The sequence below is a fragment of the Sinocyclocheilus grahami genome, unplaced genomic scaffold, assembly GCF_001515645.1.
Source record: "Sinocyclocheilus grahami isolate Dianchi unplaced genomic scaffold, SAMN03320097.WGS_v1.1 scaffold548.1, whole genome shotgun sequence".
Taxonomy (NCBI): domain Eukaryota; kingdom Metazoa; phylum Chordata; class Actinopteri; order Cypriniformes; family Cyprinidae; genus Sinocyclocheilus; species Sinocyclocheilus grahami.
Window position 1 is genome coordinate 236,436 of NW_015505727.1, and position 19,977 is coordinate 256,412.

At 36.8% G+C, this 19,977-nt stretch overlaps 2 protein-coding genes across 2 annotated transcripts in view; one reads left to right on the forward strand and one right to left on the reverse strand.

Moving 5' to 3' along the window:
* Nucleotides 1-1,830: 1,830 nt before the first annotated feature.
* On the reverse strand, nt 1,831-16,115 carry cmah (cytidine monophospho-N-acetylneuraminic acid hydroxylase). Its single transcript, XM_016238791.1, has 15 exons — nt 16,054-16,115; nt 15,469-15,686; nt 13,505-13,596; nt 12,964-13,076; nt 11,832-12,022; nt 11,644-11,724; nt 10,546-10,612; nt 10,392-10,473; nt 8,547-8,684; nt 8,295-8,430; nt 7,821-7,964; nt 6,727-6,901; nt 6,504-6,620; nt 6,316-6,431; nt 1,831-2,318 (listed from the first exon to the last, which is right to left on the reverse strand). Exons 2-15 carry the CDS (start codon nt 15,672-15,674, stop codon nt 2,198-2,200), a joined length of 1,779 nt encoding a protein of 592 aa, XP_016094277.1. The 5' UTR covers nt 15,675-15,686; nt 16,054-16,115; the 3' UTR covers nt 1,831-2,197.
* A 2,142-nt stretch (nt 16,116-18,257) lies between these two features.
* Nucleotides 18,258-19,977, forward strand: part of LOC107555866 (coiled-coil domain-containing protein 107-like) — an 8,980-nt gene continuing 7,260 nt past the window's right edge. Inside the window, exon 1 of the mRNA XM_016238783.1 lies at nt 18,258-18,299. Within this exon, the coding sequence (XP_016094269.1) occupies nt 18,258-18,299 (42 nt within the window). The remainder of the gene's footprint in view (nt 18,300-19,977) is intronic.

Below are 19,977 nucleotides of genomic sequence, written 5' to 3' on the forward strand. Positions count from 1 at the left end.
CCAACAGTTAAAGTAAAACACTTATTAAAAAATATTAAATATTTTATTTGTTTGCCTGCTTCTCATGTGACCATTAACCAACGTCAGAGAACCGTGAACATTACAAAGTGATACTTAATTATTTATTACCTTAAAATCTCAGGGATAAAAATGTTCAGCTGACAAAATAAGTTTTGAGAATTGCATGTTAAATAAGATTTGTATTATTATTTTAATGTGTGTGAAAGACACATAAAAAACACATTGAAATGTTGAGAAAACTCTTAAAATTGAAATGATTTTTGTAAATCCAGTGGTCAAATGCTGTGTGGCCTCTCAATTGTCTCTGTAATTATAGCCACCTGATTATAATTAGAATATAATATATAATTGTAGTAGTGACTGGTCTTTGAATGTCCACAAAACTGCACGGCTTATATTTACAGTGCTGGGTAGTAACTGATTACATGTAATCTGGATTACATAATCAGATTACAAAAATTAAGTACTTGTAATTAGATTACATTTTTAAATACTTGTAATCAGACTACAGTTACTTTTTTATTGAGTAAAAGATTGCGTATTATTCACATAATAGCTATACATTATCACTTATTGATTCTCCCTAATTCTTCCTTTTTAATTTTCCCTTTCTAAAATAACCTGCTGCTTATATACAGTCAGAATGTCTTCCAGGTACGGTTAGTTTATTTTAGTTAGTACTATTTTAGAAAAGAAAATATAATTTGCTGCTATTGTGTGACTAACATGTAATTAATCAATAAGAAAGTAACTGTAGTCTGATTACGAGTATTTCAAAATGTAATGTAATCTAACTACAAGTACCGTAATCCACAGTATGCATGTAATCAGCTTCTACCTGGTTCTGTTCATATCATACCAACATGTATAAACCTCTGAATTGGTTGCACACCACACTGTGTTTTGTGGGTTAAACCACTTCACCTCCTCACCATTTGAACCCTGCTTATCAGGTTATCTGCTAAATGAAGCGAAAGAAAACTATTATATCTCTGACACAATGTTTGCAAAACTGAAAGTCATTTAGAATGTTCTTCAGCACATGGAGCTTCATTAACTGCATGCGCATTAGTGCAGATGTAGATATCCGCAGTCTGCAGCAGTGCCTCGTGTTTCCTGTTTCTGATCTGAACGCATGAGAGCAGCGATGCAGGGGCTTATTTTAGCGATTCCGCTGTGATGCATTGGAAACGTGTTTTTCTCTGACCTGAAATGTTTCTGTCTCATGTACCAAAATGACTATGATAGTCAGCATTACTAATGTTAATTAAAACTATGAAAAAAAGTTTTAGCAATTGCTAAAACTACACTCTAAAAAATGCTGGGTTGTTTCAACCCAATGTTGGGTCAAATATGGACTAACCCAACTGTTGGGTTAAAAAGCTCATTTAAAAATGTAACCAAAATTTAACCCAACAGTTGGGTTAGTCCATATTTGACCCAACATTGGGTTGAAACAACCCAGCATTTTTTAGAGTGCATACATTTGTGAGAAAAGATTAATATGATATATTTCTTCCTTATTTTATGTCTCTTTTTTCTTTCTTTTTTTCTGTTTCTGGGTTTAAATGAGATGTAATGATTAATGATTAGATGAGAAAGTCACAGGTTTTCAATGTGGTCTCAGACATTATTTGCGAAATGCTTTTTTACATTCATTTTTTTATTAATTAAAATAGTTGCTTATAATGCAATTAAAATCTCGTTCCAGTGTTTAATAACTCAACCTGATTACTGTTCATTAGGGATTTAGGATAAAAAAAAAATCAGATACCAACAACCAAAAAAAAATAAAAAATCCATCCCAAACACATTTCATAAATAAGAAATACATGCCAGTGATATAGTAACCTGATGTAAAGAGACATAAAACTGCCATTATGAAAATCGGATTCCAGGGAAAACAAACAATCGAATCATCCTATTCGTAGCATAATTATACAAAAATATTGCATATTTAAGCACAGAATCAAGTATTCCAGAGAAACTTCATAAATATTAGCCTCTAGCTGTGCTCACTGGGGTTGTTCAAGTAGTGTTTGTCTTTGTCTTACAGTTATTAAGCAGAAGTGATAGAGCAGCATCAGATTCAAACCCCTCAGACCCTCAAAACCACGTAAACAGCGCTGTGATCCAGAAAAATGACACAGATAACTGTGATGTGTGTGTGTTTGTGTTAAGACAGAGCGCAGCCATTACTGCTCTCGTTTGGCACGTCCGTTTCACAGGCAACCTGAAGGAAACGATCCCAGTCTGGTGCTGATAGAGGCAGTTCTGTCTGAAAGTGATTCCAGAACCTGCCAATAAAACAACAACAGATATTATGGACCACATGTATCTGCAAAGTGCATCTGATTTCTTTAGTTAAAAACATGCTTTATGAATCTGCCATGAACTGAGAAACCAGTATTCCCTTGATCTTTTAACATATCAGTATAAGTTATTGTACTATAAAAACATCCTGTAAGTTTCAGAACTCAAAACTTTGTCGTTAGTAAAATCAGCTTTTATTGAAGGCAGTCTGCCAAAACAGCTTGTGGAATGTTCTAATCTGTGATGTAATAGCGTGGAGAAGCACCGCCTCCGCAGATCAGCACCTGATTCTACATTGCTGCCTGTTTAGCCCCGCCCACTGATTCTACGTCGCTGCCTGTTTAGCCCCGCCCACTGATTCTACATCGCTGCCTGTTTAGCCCCGCCCACTGATTCAACATCGCTGCCTGTTTAGCTCCACCCACTGATTCTACATGACCCCCGCCCACTGATTCTACATCGCTGCCTGTTTAGCCCCACCCACTGATTCGTGCATGTAATGTAAAGAACGAGAGGGCAATGCAGGTCTATGCAGAAACCAAGCAATAAAGATGCTCCAAAGACAAGAAGATGCTGTGCAGTGCAAGTTCGGGAGGGAGTTTAGCTTCCTGACTGCCTGGTGGATGAAGCTGTCCTTCAGTCAGCTGGTCCTGACCTGGAGACTCCGCAGTCTCCTCCCTGATGGCAGCAGACTGAAGAAGCTGTGTGTCAGGTGGGTGGGATCACCTGCAATGCAGAGGTCTTTGCGGGTGAGACGGGTGTTGTAAATGTCCTGGAGGGAGGGGAGAGAGACACCAACCATCTTCTCAGCTGCTCTCACTATGCGTTGGAGGGTCTTGCGGCAGTACGCGTTACAGGCGCCATACCACACAGTGGTGCAGCTAGTCAGGATGCTCTCAATGGTGCCTCTGTAGAAGGTGCACATGATGGGGGCCGGGGCTCTGGCTCTTCTCAGTTTACGGAGGAAGTAGACTCTGCTGTGCTTTCTTGGCCAGTGCTGCAGTGTTGTTAGTCCAGGAGAGATCCTCTGTGATGTGCACATCCAGGAACTTGGTGCTGCTCACCCTCTCCACAGTCACACCATTGATGGTCAGAGGAGCATGCTGAGTGCGCACTCTCCTGAAGTCAACAACAATCTCCTTCATCTTCTCCCCATTCCGAGAGAAATTGTTGTCACTGCTCCACCCGGCCAGGTGGCTCACTTCACTCCTGTAGTTTGTCTCATCTCTGTTGCTAATTAGACCCACCACAGTTGTGTCGTTCGCAAATTTAATGAAGATGTTGGAGTTGTGAGATGGTGTGCAGTCGTGGGTCAGCAAAGTGAAGAGGAGGGGGCTCAGCACACATCCTTGGGGGGCCCCTGTGTTCAGTGTGATGGTGCTGGATGTGCTACTACCAACACATACTGCCTGAGGTCTCCCAGTCAGGAAGTCCAACAGCCAGATGCACAGCGAGGTGTTGAGCCCCAGCTGAACCAATTTGTGAATGAGCTGTTGAGGGATGATTGCGTTGAATGCTGAGCTGAAGTCTATGAACAGCATTCTGACATATAAGTCTTCTTTGTTCAGATGTGTGAGGGCTGATGGAGGGCAGTGGTGATGGCGCCATCGATCGAGTGGTTGGGCCGATATGCAAACTGGAAGGGGTCCAGGGAGGGGGGAGGACAGACTTGATGTGGTGCATGACTAGCCGTTCAAAGCACTTCATGAGAATAGGAGTAAGTGCAACTGGACGGTAGTCATTGAAGCAGGATGGAGACAACTTCTTCGGGACTGGAATGATGGTGGTAGATTTGAAGCATGTGGGGACAACAGCCTGACATTGCGAGATGTTGAAAATGATGAAATGATGAAATGATGAAGACATCAGTCAGTTCCTCTGCACAGTCTCTCAATACACACCCAGAAATTTTGTCAGGACCCGGGGCTTTGCGTGTGTTGATCCTGCTGAGGGATCTCCTCACGCTGTCCGGGGACAGCGCCATCACCTGGTCGCCAGGAGGAGGTGAAGTCTTCTGTGTTGTGATGCTGTTTTGTGCCGCGGGATTCTGATCCTAACGTTAGGAATGAGTGAATTCACTTTATTTTATCCAGACTGCGTCAGTAAGAACTCGGTCTTTGTTCACTTTATTTTACCACTGATTGTTTACAAACAAGGCAGAATTCAACACGCGATTTTCAGAAAGACAAAAACTAAAAGATGATGATGTAATGTCGCAACACAAGTGTGTAACTGTTTTCATTACGTGATCACTATTGCTTTGTCTTTTCTTACAGATCGGTTGATATGTATTGAGTTATGCGTTTTTGACCTAAATCACAGCAGCGAACATCTGTGAGGAATGTCACTGTTGAACTTACACAACTATTAGCCAATCATAGCAGTGGGCGTTTATTTCCGAGTCTACAATCCGCCACGCCTGTTCAAACAGAGCGTTCTGATGAGGGGTTAAAAACAGGACAGAAAATAGCCTATTACTTCTAAATTATGAAAATAAAAATCTTGATATAATAAGTGGACTTCAGTGAACAGTACAAAATAATAAAAAGGCAGTTCATGGATCCTCCATCAAGTCTCCTCCGAGAATGATGTGATTAACAGAAAAAGATGAAATATTGGCAATGAATTCAGAGAAAAAAAGTTGGTTCAAATTTGGAGCATACACACGTCCGATAAGGACCCTTTCTCCAAAAAGCTGGCCAAGAATTAGAATGTAACATCCTCCTGTACCTTTTATCATTTCCTCAAACCTAAAGTTTAACTTCTTATAAATTAAGATTGCTACACCTCTACTGTGAGAATTGAAAGAGGATTTGAAAACCTGACCCACTCATCCTCGTCTGACCTTCAGGTGTTCTGTTTTCAGTCAGATGGGTTTCCTAAATTAGCAATGTGAGCTTGTTCCCTTTTACTGTAAGAGATTATTCTTTTTTGTCTCTTAATTACATGGTTGATCCCTTGAGACAATCTTAATTTCACTCTTAACCACCATGAATAATGTGGATTGAAGAGAGGCATCTGAAATGTAATAAAAAAGAACCACAGGTTTTCTGAGTTGCTAACAACGAAAGGCTTCAACGTAAAAAGAAAAACAAAGAACAAACTGCCAACCAACCTGAAAAACTGACAACAGGGCCAATTACTTAGAGGCGTAACAGCCACGGCTGAAAAGATGACGGGTGAAAAACTGTTAAACATCTTTACAAGAACAACCCACTCCTGCATCCACCACTTCAAGAGGAAAAATATAAATATATACAGTGGTGGCCAAAATGATTAGAACTCTAGTATTTTCACCAGCTAAAAATTGGTTTTTAAGTCCGTTATTTCTATCTTTTGCTATAGTGTGTCGGTAGGAAATATCAGTTTCCATTTCCAAACATCTCATCATCATCCAGTCTGTCTGGAATCACATGAAGAAACAGAACAAACTGAGACCGATTAAATCCAGAAGAACTGTGGCAACATCTCTAAGATGCTTCAAGAAACCTATCAGTGTTGTTATTGTTTTAAAACAAGGCTACAATAAAATATAAATGCTACAATAAAAAAAATTAAAAAACTGAAACAAAACAAGGTTAAACTGAAGTACTAAAATGACTAAAGATCTAAAACTGAGGGGAAAAAATGAAGCTAAATATAAGTATTTTTAAACATTTGCAATAGTGGCAATTCTGTCTGAAAACGATTCCAGAATCTCCCAATAAAAAAAATATATGATGAGAAATAATATTATAGACCGACTTTATTTAACTATGGATTACTGTAGATGTCCATAGGTAAAAACATTTTGAATATTTTTTATGTTAAAAGCTTCATTTGTGAGGAATACTTCAGGATACCATGTAAATGCCATGCTAAATGATTACATTCCTGGATCTTGGGCTTTGAATTGACTATATTTTCACTTGATACATGACTAATGCACTCTTATGTATTTTTCTGTTTCATCTTGTGATGATGTTGTTCGTGTGTATTTACTTGTGGTGGTAAACATCAGGATCTCGACTCATTCTGTTATTGAAGCCGATGTACAGGTCGTCCCACAGCCGGCCGTTCAGAACCACGTGTCTCATCACATTAACTCGGTTCTTGATCTGAAACGCACACATTTGATTGATCAGTTTGTATTAAACTTCAGCGTGCATCTCATGCTGCTCAGTCTGTACCTCCTCATACGCGTGATCTCTCTCTGGACGTGCGGCTGGGAAAGAAAGATTCAGAAAGTCCACCAGATAGTCATAACCTCCTTTCAGAGGCTTGAAATCATCATCCGTCTCAGTGACCTGATGGGAAAACAGTTTATTGCATCAGTTTATGGGTTTGTTTGTGCATGAGGCTGCTTTATGTGTGAAATCCACCAGCACTTCGGTTATGAAATATATGATTTACCCGAATGACCAGATTGTAGTCTTTAAATCCTGCCCAGTTATAATAGTACTGGATCCAGCTTTTGTATTTAAAGATTTCAGCTGAAACGGAAGCATTCAGTTCATCCAAATACAAGTCAAAGTCCCAACTGTCCTTATAGATCTTTGTGTCGTTGGGCGGCTCAGTGATGACTGCCCTATGGTTATGATATTAAAACCAGAAAAGAAAATCATGCTGATGGAAAACAGGCAGAAATAATAACAGACTCCAACATAATTCTCACATGCAACATGCTAATGAACATTTGAATATGAAATGGAAATGAAACAGATGCATGCCTAAATAAAAATGCAAAAGAGACTGCATTAAATATGTTTGTAGATAAATAGTTAAATATAAATGAAAAAATTGCATAAACATTCAGGATTATTATAGTTAAAACTAGAACTAAAAATAATAACATTAAAAAATATATATTAAATGAAAACGGTTTTAAAAACGAATAATTCTTTCAGTTTGGTTAAATGAAATAAAATATAAAAAAAGTTCAACTTTTATGTCACAACTTATTTCACAATTAAACATGATACATTTTTTCAAGATTCTTTGATGAACAGAAAATTATTATTAATAATACAATTTAAAAATCTTAATAGCGACTATTAATCAAAATAATATTTATATTTGTGTTTGAATAAATAATAATAAATGTTGTTAATAAACACAAATATACGAAGTTTAACTTATTTTATTTCAGCTGCCAAGGCAACATTTCTCATTTGCATTCAGTGTGACTAGAAAAACTGAAGCAAATAAAAATGAATAAAAACAACATACACATTTTAAAATAACGAATACAAATGACAAAAACAAAATACACAATTACTAAAACTTAAGTCAAAATTAAAATACAAAAAAAAATTACAGTATAGTATCTCAGTAATACTAAAATAACACTGATGTCATGTTAGTGTTTTTGCATAATGTTTGCTTTTCATGCAAATATTAATGCTTTATTTATTTATTTATTGAGACTTTTAGTCTAATGCACTCAAGCTACATCAACGTGCTCAAATGCTGCATACTAATGGTAAAGTGAAGCCGTGTAAACGTACCTGTTGGATGGGTCATTTAGCGCCAGGGCCAAATCCAGGACTGATCCGGGTACAGGAGTCCAGGTTAAGATGTTCGGACAGCTCTTCCTTATCGATTCATTCAGATCTGCTGCGCTGTTCTTGCTGTTCGTCTCCTTTATGTACCTGTTAGTCATGTTCAAGTGTTCTTATCATACATCAATGTTACACTACAATCGAAAGACTGGAGTAATTGAGTTTTTTTTCTTCAAAAATGTGAAATGTTCAGTGTGAATATGTTTTAAAATGTAATTTATTAATGTGACGAAAAGCTGTATTTTCAGCATCATTACTCCAGTCTTCAGTGTCACATGATCTTCAGAAATCATTCTAATATATTTCACTTAGAAATGCATCATACTTCATACGTGAAGCATTCCTGGATACCATAGTTAAACATTGACTACGAGTTAGACGAGTTTCTGTGATAAGGCTTATCGAGGGATGTATGTTCACCTGTCAGAGGGATGCGCTTCAGTGAAGTATCCAGCAAAAGGGCAGTAGATCTTGGGCTGCAGTGATTTCACCAGCTGCGTTTTATAGTTTAACAGCTTCTTCCTCTCGTTCTTGATGAAATCTGCCTTCCAGCTTTCTGTTGAAACAAAACAAAACATTATTTGCATTATGTTTTTCTATCATTGTGCTGCCTGTCTTGAACAGTCACCTGTTCCTATAATGCACCTGTTTAAAGCGGCATGTGTAACTCACCTGTGTATTTGCCGCCGTGGAAGGTCATTGGAAAACCGGAGGCACCGCCGGCGAAGTCGCTCATCATCACATCAACACCGTGAGGAAGACGTCCATTGTTTGGTCTGGTGCAGTCCACCGTATTCAGGATCATGTGACCTTGGAAGGTTTTTGTTTGAGTTTATCCAGTCTTTTTAGCAGCATTGTGCATTTCTAAGGGGGTTTAGGCCCTTAACTGAGTCCATAATTTCATTTTGTCAACATTATCTTAATGTAAAACTACACTACTGTTCAAAAGTTTGGTGGAACTTTACTTTCACATTTATAAAATGTCCAACTTGTATACATTTTTAGCATTTTACCTTAAAAGTAAACATTTAAAAGTTAAGTTCACACTTAAAAGTTAAAATGTGGTTTTCTGACAAGATAGCAGCTTGCGGGTTTAAAAAGTTTGAAAGTGAAGAATTTGAGAAATATTAGTGTTGTAACTTGTAGTGTAAAATATAATATTAATTGATAGAATATTGACGAATATTGACTTAATTTGAAAGTACAATTATAGTATTACGACATTAATATATTATTTACTATATAATTAGAATTAAAATATTAAAATATAAGTTAATAAGAGTTTTTCAGTTTAGCCCAGAGAATTCAGAGTTTAGCCCAGTGAGGGCTCCTGTCCCCGAGTTTAGCCCAGTGAGGGCTCCTGTCCCCGAGTTGACCTGTTCCAGAGTTTAGCTCCCCGAGTTGCCCTGTTCCAGAGTTTAGCCCAGTGAGGGCTCCTGTCCCCGAGTTTAGCCCAGTGAGGGCTCCTGTTCCCGAGTTGACCTGTTCCAGAGTTTAGCCCAGTGAGGGCTCCTGTTCCAGAGTTTAGCCCAGTGAGGGCTCCTGTTCCCGAGTTTAGCCCACGGAGGGCTCCTGTCCCCGAGTTTAGCCCAGTGAAGGCTCCAGTCCCCGAGTTTAGCCCAGTGAAGGCTCCAGTCCCCGTGTTTAACCCAGAGAAGGCTCCAGTTCCCATGTCAAGTGCCACTGTTCCCGAGTTAGGCCTACAGAGGGCCTCTAAAGATGATATTCTCCCCAAGGAGGTTTTTTTGGGGGGGGGTATGGTATGGGTATGGGTCCGTCCATAATGGCCGGGCCGAGTGGCGAGGCCAAGGCAACGAAGGCTGTCCAGCCATGGCCTTCTGAGTTCCCTCCTCCGCCATGGCCTCCTGAACTGTCTGATCCGCCATGGCCCCTGAGCTCCCTGTGCCGCCATGGCACCCTGGACTACCTGATCTGCCCTGGAGGTATTCCCCGTGTCCCAGTCCTGCACCAGCCTCCAGGGCGCCCACCCCCCCTCAAACTCTGTTCTTTGTTTTGTGTGCGTTTTGCTCCCCATGTGCCTTCATTGCCCTTATTTGGTCCTTCTGGTTCCTGTCCCCATTTAGTTCTATTACTTCCGGGTGTTCCTTGTTATTAGTTATCCTCCTCACCTGTCTGCCCCTCGTTATCTGCCCTATTTGAGTTCTAGCCCATTCTGTTCTCCCTTGTCCAGAATTGTATATGTCTACCCTTGCTACATGTGTTTTTCTTGTTCCCTGGAAGTTCATTAAAGCCTATATGTTTGAATTCCACTCCTTCGTCTCCGAGCTCCTCACAGTAGCGAACGTGACAAATGCAACATAAGGTTTTTTTTTTGCTGGCTTTTTCTCACGCTGCAAACTAAGAGACAACACGCTAAAGGCAGAATGCTGCCAAACCTCTTTCTGTTTCCTGCTTTGTTGTTAAATTGTTTTGTTGTTTACATGTTAAGATGTTTCCTCAAACAGAGGCTGAACAGCAAAATGTCACGCAACACAGTCTAAATGAGCAGCAAAATACCTTTATACTCCACGATCAAGCAGGTGTCCATCTCAGGATGAACTCCGTCCATTAGAATCATAAATCGCAGGTGTTCATCGACCTTTCGAATAATAGGAAAGCCAAAATCAAGAAAAATAACACATGAAAAAAGAAAAGAAAAACAAAAACATACATTCTGCCACACGCCGAACGGCACCACGTTTATGTTTGTTAAATTCACTCCACTTTTCTCCAGATACCTGCAACAAAAACAAAATGCTTCTAGTTCAAACCCTTAGACGTGAGGAATGTACACTGAAAAACACACTGGCTTTGAAACTATTTTCACTTGAAAATTGCTAGTAAATTTCACAAATTATTACAAAGAAACAGGAAGTGACACATTGAATTAAATGTAAAATTTTGAAGTAGAAAAACTGAAATATGTCAAATTTATTTTTCCCGCCCTTTATTTTTCCCGTTTTGTTTTCAAATCTGTAACTGCCAAAGTCACTTCATTATAGTTATATTGAGGCGACATCGGCAGTTACAGATTTTCCCCGCCATTTTGTTTTTTTTCAAATCTGTAACTGCCAAAGCCACCTCCTTATATTTAATTATAAGGTGGCATTGGCAGTTACAGATTTGAAAAACAAAAAGGCGGGAAAAATCTATGTTTAAAAACTCCAATGTGGTTTTTTTCCCGTATTCCTCATCCTTTCCTATCAAAATGCTTGCTATGGATGCGAAAACGCAGAAAATCAAACCTGGTCCGATTTTTAAATTTTTTATGATGGACGAAAGTTTTGGAGGCAGTGTGTAAACGTGATTGACACAACATCAAGGTCGTATTTATTTTTTAACGTCCGCAAATTTTGGACGAGAAAGACCATTACACTTTATTTTAAGTTGTCATTGTTACAGTGTAATTATACATTTGAGTACTGAGTAATATTAATTAACTTCATGTAGCCTACTTACTATATGGATAGGGTTAGGACTAGGGTTTATTATTGTTATTATAATAGTAAGTACATGTAACATGTGTAACAAGAACACCTTAAAATAAAGTGTTACCAATTTGTCTTTGAGAATTTGGGATTTTGTGTGGATTCTGAGTTGATCGTGCATACTACCTGTTTTTAAATTACCAGAATAATAATAGTTAGAAGTGTGATAGCCATAACATCCTCTCAATTTAATATCGCTATTTCAGTTTTACTTTGATTAAGTGTGCATCTTCCTTCGTTTATTTTAATGTTGCAAACTCTCCTCTAGACTTCAGTCTCACCAAAACACCGGCCGTGACGTGTCTCCAACGTAAATGGGAATATCTGGACGCTTCTTGGAAAGACGTTGCAAAGTTTGGTAGCTAACAGAAAAAAAGTGCGTTTAAAATGTTCAGTTTTGTGGCATAATACAATACAACACAATTCAACACAACACAATGCAATACAGTATGGTGGATCAGACTCTAACCTCAGGTGATCTGAATGCATGTGGCTGATGTAAATGAGATCGGCCTGACTGAGTCTGTCCATGGCATCAGACGGAGGTTCGTGAAGGAGCCACCAGCCCCTCGCAAACGCTGGTCCTGTGAGCCACGGGTCGAACATCATCCGCTTGTTCCCTGCTTTCAGCTCCATACATGCGTGTGTGATGTACGTCAGCTGAAATGCACAGGATTCTTTGACGAATAGGATGTTCAAAACAGCATTTATTTGACAAAGAAATATTTTCTAACATTATAAATGTCACGTCGTTGATGAATATAAGTCTTGTGCATCAGTGACCAGTGTTGGGAAGGTTACTTTGGAAATGTAATAGGTTACAGATTACAAGTTACCCTATCTAAAATGTAATAAGTAGTTTAACTATTTCAATTACTTTATTAAAGTAATGTAACTGATTACATTTGATAACTTTTATGATTACTTTTCTAAAAAAAAATTCAACTATTAATCATTTTCAAACATGTAAGCCAGGCAGGGTTAACATTACAGTAGCATTCAACACTGATTACTGTCACTTTCAAAATCCTTCAGCACTTGAATTAAGATTATAATAATTTAATTTTATGATAATCTTTTTGAAATCAAATCTTTGTGTAGCTATGACAGGAAACACTGGCAGCTATCAATGCCTTGGAAAAAAACAGTTAATCTTAAAAAATAAAGCATATTCACAAGCCCAAATAGGAATAAAACAGTTAAATGAGCATCTGTCCTATTCTGTGTACTAAACTCCTGAAACATTGGTGTCTCATATTTTAGAGCAGTCACTGCAAGTTATGAAAGAAATTAATTAAATCTGTATGTGGGTGTGGGTGTTTTTTTTAGGTGTAACTTTATTGCCCTTTGGCATTTTATTACAGTTTGGTCAAATATTTAAGGCATGTTCCGGGTTGTAAATCAAACTTTAAACAGCTGCTGTCTATTTTTTTTTTTTTTGGTACAAGGCGCAGTGTATTTACATGGGTGTGGATGTGAGAAGAGAAGTATAAAGTAATCAGTCAACAATGGCGTGCATTGCTTCAAGTTTTTTTTAAGCAGTTTGTTTACATCAGAGACATGATGAGATATATGGTCTGTTTTGTGTCATTGTTATGTACCATAATCTCTCCAGCATGCAGCTCTTGTGCTTCTCTGGGCTCTGCAGTCCAGGGGTCTGGAGGATTCAACTCCACCAGCTCTAAACTACCGTCAGTATCTGACAGCACTGCCTCTACACACACAAACACAGTAAGACAATAACACAGCATTCACTTCCAACAACTACATACAATTAATATCCATCTATATTAGGAATACATATTATTTATATTAGCTGCAATTAAAATGACATCAAATGTCATTAAAATAAAGGTTTCAAAGTTTTTTTTTTCAGTGTTGCCTTAGAAGAGCCATTTTTGCTTCCCCAAAGAACCTTTCAGTGAACGTGTCTTCATTTTTTTCTTAATTTCTTAGCGCAAAGAACATTTTAAAATTCTAAAGAATCTTTTGTCACTATAACGAAACTTGCAATGGAAAATTTCCATGGATATTAAAGGTACTTTATGGAACCATTGATGCCAAAAAATAACCTACTGTATTTTCAAGAGTGTATGAAATTGATTTCAATGCACTCTTTTTAAATAACAGTGATATTCTTACCGAGTTCGTCTTGCATGAAGCTGTCTGGAGGGTTGACATACTCCATTGTGGCCACGTTCAGTTTCCAGTAGTGTTTGGTGCAGCGCACTGTTCTGTTACACAAACACATAAGTGCACTTTTTTAGTGATTCGTAATAAATATTTATATTTTTTGAAAATGTTTTTGTCTCTTCTGCTTACTAAGGCTGCATTTATTTAATCAAAAATACAGTTAAAACAGTAATATTGTTACATGTTTTTACAATTCAAAACATACTGTAAAATGTCATTTATTCCTGTGACGCAAAGCTGAACTTTTAGCTTCATTACTCCAGTCTTCAGTGTCACATGATCCCTCAGAAATCAGTTGAATATGTTGATTTGCTGCTCAAGAAACATTTCTGATCATTATCATTGTTTAATACACTCGTGCTGCTACATTATTTTTGTGGAAACTGTGATACATTGGTATCTGGTATCTTGATGGAATTTCTTTGAAATAGAAATCTTTTGTAACATGCCTAAATAACTGCCTCTCAGGGTTCTGTCACTTAAGTCTGGTTTATTCTTGGTTTTGTGACAGATCCCTGACACTCAAGTATGGTCTCGTCTTTTTGTGAGTGTGCGGTTTTGGGCGGACTCAAGCCGTGCACTCTCTAGTCTACATGTTGCAGGTATGGAGCGTGTTTTGTCTTTGCTATGAGCACACATTCCCTCACGTTCTTGCTAAGCCATTATTTGTTCATTTTCTCCACTTTTGTTTGCTTCCCTATTTCTTCTACCTGTGTTCTCAGTCCTGTGTCGGATCATTGTGAAGTGTTCCCTTTGTGTGTTTTCTGTGTGCCTTGTCGGTTCCCACCGTGCCCTGCCCTGTCTTGTCTAGTTTTCCCTCCTCTGGGTAGTTTTTGTTTGTTTTATTTATATTTATATTATATATATTATTCTTTTATCATTTAAATAAAGCCCATTGAACATTCATGCCTTACCATAAAACCTGACACACTTTTGATTCATTTTAATGCATCCTTGCTGAATAAAAGTACTAATTTCTTACTTACCCCTTCATACTTGTGATATATAATGGTTACCATGAAAATATAAAGCTGCACAACTGTTTTCAACACTGATAATAATCAGAAATGTTTCTTGAGCAGCAAATCAGCATATTAGAATGATTTCTGAAGGATCATGTGACACTGAAGACTGGAGTAAGAAATATTTACTAAAGTTTAAAAGACTTCCTTCAAAAACATCTATTAAAAAATCTATACAAGTGGTGGCAAAAATTGTTAGAACACCTGACAGATCAGAAAATATTGACCTTTTTGCCTCCAAAACATGATTTAATTTCATAATGTTCATGAAACATGCAGATGGTTGCTCTGAGCACAACAAATATCAGATGAATTGAGTTGCTGTTTTTATTCACTTTCAACTTTAATATTTGGTATGTCCACCTTTTGCAGCAATTACAGCAGCACATCTCTCTGGCATAGTGTCAATATATTTCCTGAGAACTTCAACACTAATGTTATCCCATGCCTTCTGCAACTCAAGCCAAAGGCTTTCCTTTGAATGTACAATAGACCTGTCCAGTTTATTTTCCAACTCGCCCCAAATTAGCTTGCTGGGGTTGAGGTCCGGACTTTGAGGGGGCCAGTGCATCATTCTCAATGTTCCAGCAGATTCCTTCCGTCGCAGGTAGTTCCAGCAGTAGTTCGTTTTATGGGCATTGTACTGGCCAATTCAACAAAAACAACTGAAACTTCTTAAAAATGCCAAGTGTTCTAACAATTTTGGCCACCACTGTATATCTGTTGCAGGAATATTTGCATGTATATATTTGCCTTTTCCCAAGTGAACTTGAGCTATTTTTATTTATAACTATAACTAAATGAGCTATTAGCTATTTGTCTGGTAAACATTGTTCCCTTGTTCTCTTTTTATTTTTCTATTCCCTATTATGTTAGTTTCCATTCACCCACCTGCCGTCCATGTCTTCTATGTCTTTAATGAAGAGTCCTCCCTGGTGTTTGCACTGGTTCACACACGCTCGTATTTTGTCTTTGCCTTTGTAAATGATGTAACATTTGCCATCCTCTTGGTTTTTCTTAAAATTAATTCCATCTTTTAGTGCCCGAATGTCTTCAGCCTCCAGTCGCAGGACAGTCTTTGAGACCTGAGATGTCATTGTGCTTCAGATCTAGAGACAAATGAGTCTTTGCGGTCAGATCTTAGCTCTTAATTCTTAATTATACACTATTATAATGCATTATTGATAGACAGGTGCAGCTAGAAATGTGTCATTCATTGCAAGACTGGTTTAAAACTATGTTCTTTATTCAAGAATAAATCAATTTGTCTGAAATGGATACTTTAACAACTAAACAAACCCAAATTTGACCAAAACATATGCAAAACCAAGTAACTGTGTTGTTCTATTTGTACTGGAAATATAATTTCCCACATTTTTTTCTGTCAAATAATTTTCAAATTATGACAATTTTTAAATCTCATTTAATTCTAATAATTTCACGGTTTGTTGAGTTATACAGACAAAGCAACATTACCTTTAATTGCTGTGAGCTGGTTTCTGAATTAAATGTGAGCAGAAAGAGTGTGTGTGAGCTGCAGCCCACATGTGAAGCTGAAAGTAAAAGTCTGCTCTCATTATCAAGCGCTTTCAGTTGAATTGAAAAGGCGTAGCTATCACTTCACCCTGAAAGCTCCTCATCCACATTTTAGTTGAACTTAGTCTTTTTTGTTTGTTTGTTTATTATGGCTGCTCAAGTGTATTGAGTACAACAACAAAAAAAGATTATTGGAGCATGTTTTACAAGAAAATACTACTTCAGTCATGTAATTAAATGTTCTGCTCTGCTTTGTAGATTCCAGTATACTCAAATCTGTGTTTTTTGAGTACACGGAAAAGAGTGTTAGGGTTTTTAAGTTCATTTGTCTATAATACTAAAATCATAGGAAATCACATGTCACCACACTTGACATTTCCACATCAGTTTCTCATTGAATAAAGCAACATGCACAAAAAGTCAGCCTAACAAAAACACTTTTGAATGTCAAATATACAGAAGCTTACTTGGAGTTGCTCGATGTAAACTCAGAATTCTGAGGAAAAAATGGGGGCATTCCAAAGTGCAAACATTTAATTCTGCATCGTGTACAAACAGCTTCTGTTTTATGTTTTTAAATGAAGCTATAGATGACAAATGCAGTACAACAATTTTAAACTAGAAAAAAAAAATTTCAGACAAACTTTGTTAGCTTGAGAAAGCATAGTCTGAAAGTTCGAAGTACTTGTAAAAGCTTGATGTTTGAAACAGTTTTAAAGATAGATGAACTAAAAATTAACTATGGCCTTTAGAATAATTTAGGTGAAAAAACAGATAAAGGTGGAAAATGACAAAACATTCTCCTTCAATTCAGATAAGGATAAGATAAAGATAAAACAAAGTCTAGAGTCCATCTGCTCAATCATGTGAAAACTATTTAATGTGCTTGTTAATAGCAGTAGCATTATCTTCTGCTTTTGAGAAGGCAAGATGTGAGTGTTTATTAAAGTACACGTTATCTATTTGTCTGTATATTTCAGTTACATATCTTTAAAGGGCATTTACATAAGCAGCACTGACATACACCACACTTAATGGTTTTTTGCTATCTGTATTCTGAAGGTTTTTACAGAAGGGTTTGTTTATATATCATTGTGAGAAAAAAAATCAAAATTATGAGAAAAAGTCCTACCTTTAAAATATATATATTTTTTTTCATTTTTTAATCTGTGGTTAAACAAGTTTTCATACCAATTAGATTTCAATTAGAACACAATTAATTAGGTAATGTGCATATTTAAACATTTCAGAAAACTCACATTAATGTCAGTATATATATATCCTCCTGAGAACCAGAAATAAAAAGCTTTGTGAATTTTGTATTTTTTCATGTCTTTACATTGTTTAGAGCATAAGAAAAAAATGGTAAAATAACATTTTTGAAAAATTATATTTTATTCATAAGTTATGCTATGTCCTCTGTAGAGGACACCAGTACTCAGTTTTTCTAAAAATAAAATGACAAGAGTAGACATGAAAATGCAAAAACAATGGGAATTTTTTTTAAATCACCAATCAATTTTTAGGTTTCAGGATTTTTTTATAACTAACTTTGTTTAAGGATGGTTCTCAACTATGTTATAAAATACATAACAAAATGATTTGATATAACATTTTGCTTTATGCAATATGTGTGTAAAAATTCTATAAAATGATTTTCCCATTAAGCACAGTGTTATCTATACACTGTATCTAATTGGCATATTAAAGTGCTGTTGGGACAGCATGTTGAAAAAAAGAAGTGTAATGATGGGAGTAGTAATTGGTCAGATTTTCATAATAATATCTAATATTTCATAAAAATATTGATATATAATTTGTTGAAACATCCAAACATCCAAACATTTGGTATCTCTGGAAAGCCCTGAATGTGCTCTGTACAGGACATCCAGACATGTAACATCTCAGAGAAATTCACTAAAACATAATGTCCACTACAGAGGCAAAAACTCCATTGCTGGGTCTCAGGAGGCTATGTAGATATGTACTGTACTGTAGATGATATGTGTGTATATATATATACAGTATACACACACACTATCAAAAAGGTAATTATTATCAAATTTGTATTCCTTTATTATTCAGAGAGGATAGTCGAGAGATGACAGGAAAGCATTGGGTAGAGAGAGGGGAGCGGGATCGGCATGGACCTTGAGATGGGATTCGAACTCGGCACTAACCGCGAGGCTATCGCGCCAATGCGAATTTGACTTTTGAATGTTCTCTGAATGTTCTGGATCAAGTAGTAAGATTTAAAAATGTTTCGCGAAGGACATTTTTAGAATTTATCATTTTAAATGAAACATTTCTCTTCTTTGCAGGCTTATCGTTTGTATACGTTTGACAGCAAAATGCAATGACACCTAGATGTCTGTCTGAAAATAATAATGTCCATAAGAACTCGTGACTTGAGTAACGAGCTGAGGTAATCAGTAACCAAATTAGCTTTTCCAGCAACACGGGGAGGTTTGCTGAATTGCACATTTAAGAAGAACCAATAATGTTAATGAAAAAATGATGTTATAAATCATCAGGTTGCCATTACCTATTATATAAAAATATAAATTCTATCACTGGAATTGGAATGTTAATTCAACATTGATGTTCATTACCGTTGCCGCAAGAACTTTTGTTCATATAGCTTTGAAAACCTTGCCAGAACGTTAGCCAAAGTTCTGAAAGCAACCTGTTAGCTTGCTAATGTGTGAGATTATATCATTAGAAATGTTTCTGCAAACTTTAAACAAACACTCATTTAGGACAGGAAGCCAAGGATGCTGGAGCCAAGGAATTTTATTTGAGCACAGGAAATTACAAAAAATAAAAAAGAATAAAGAATTGAAGGAAGCAAAAACAAATGAAGGGAACACAAAAACACGAGCCTACTGAGGCCAAATAAAACCAGAAACCAGTTGGTAAAGAGATTTATCACGGGACTGACAAAAAAACTAAAAAAAAAAATACAGATAACTACTCGTACTACTTTAAGTTTCTTGTCAAATTCCCTTTATCCACCTTATTTTGCAACACGGCAATAATCTTCTTTCAATGTGTGAGATTTCCTGTTCTTTAGATGCCACCTTTTTCCTAACGAGAGGCAAATACAGCTATGCGTTTGCTGAAAATAACGCTTAAGGCTAGAAGGGATTCATCAAAAACTACTAGGCATGCACACATTAATATAGCGTACATTTTCACACACTGTACAACAATTAGTGTTTTTGCATTATTGTAAGGGGTAGGTTTGGGGTTGGGGCAGGTGTAGACATTAATAAAACACAATCTAATAGGTAGAAAATTTAATTTATCGTTAGCTTCCGGTTTTTGCTGCATCCCTTCTAGCCACAACTGAAAATAACTTAAAGTGAATGACATCGGAAGCCGCAGACATTCAAATGATATATGTGACCCTGGAGCACAAAAGCAGTCTCAAGTTGCTGGGGGATATTTGTAGCAACAGCCAAAAAATACATTGTATGGGTCACAATTATCGATTTGTCTTTTATGCCAAAAATCATTAGGATATTAAGTAAAGATCATGTCCCATGAAGATATTTTGTAAATTTCCTACCGTAAATATATCAAAACTCAAATTTTTGATTTGTAATATGCATTGCTAAGAACTTCATCTGGACAACTCATTTTTTAGGTTTGTTGTGGGTTTTTGCTGGATTTTACTATCGTTACGTCTACGGTTCTGTTGAGTTTAATGCAAAAATATATTTGTCATCTGGTTGTCACTTCATATAGAGATGTTTAACACCATTTCTATATTCATTTTAGATTACCAAATCATTAGGATATTAAGTAAAGATCATGTTCCATGAAGATATTTTGTAAATGTCCTACTGTAAATATATAGTA

Excerpts from the sequence above, each read along its gene's own strand:
- cmah (XM_016238791.1), bottom strand. The coding sequence starts at position 15,674 with ATGACATCTCAGGTCTCAAAGACTGTCCTGCGACTGGAGGCTGAAGAC. Across the intron at positions 11,725-11,831 it reads ATGCATTCAGATCACCTGAG|CTACCAAACTTTGCAACGTC; the intron begins GTTAGAGTCTGA and ends TTTTTCTGTTAG. Across the intron at positions 2,319-6,315 it reads CCTGATGTTTACCACCACAA|GTTCTGGAATCACTTTCAGA; the intron begins GTAAATACACAC and ends TTTTATTGGCAG.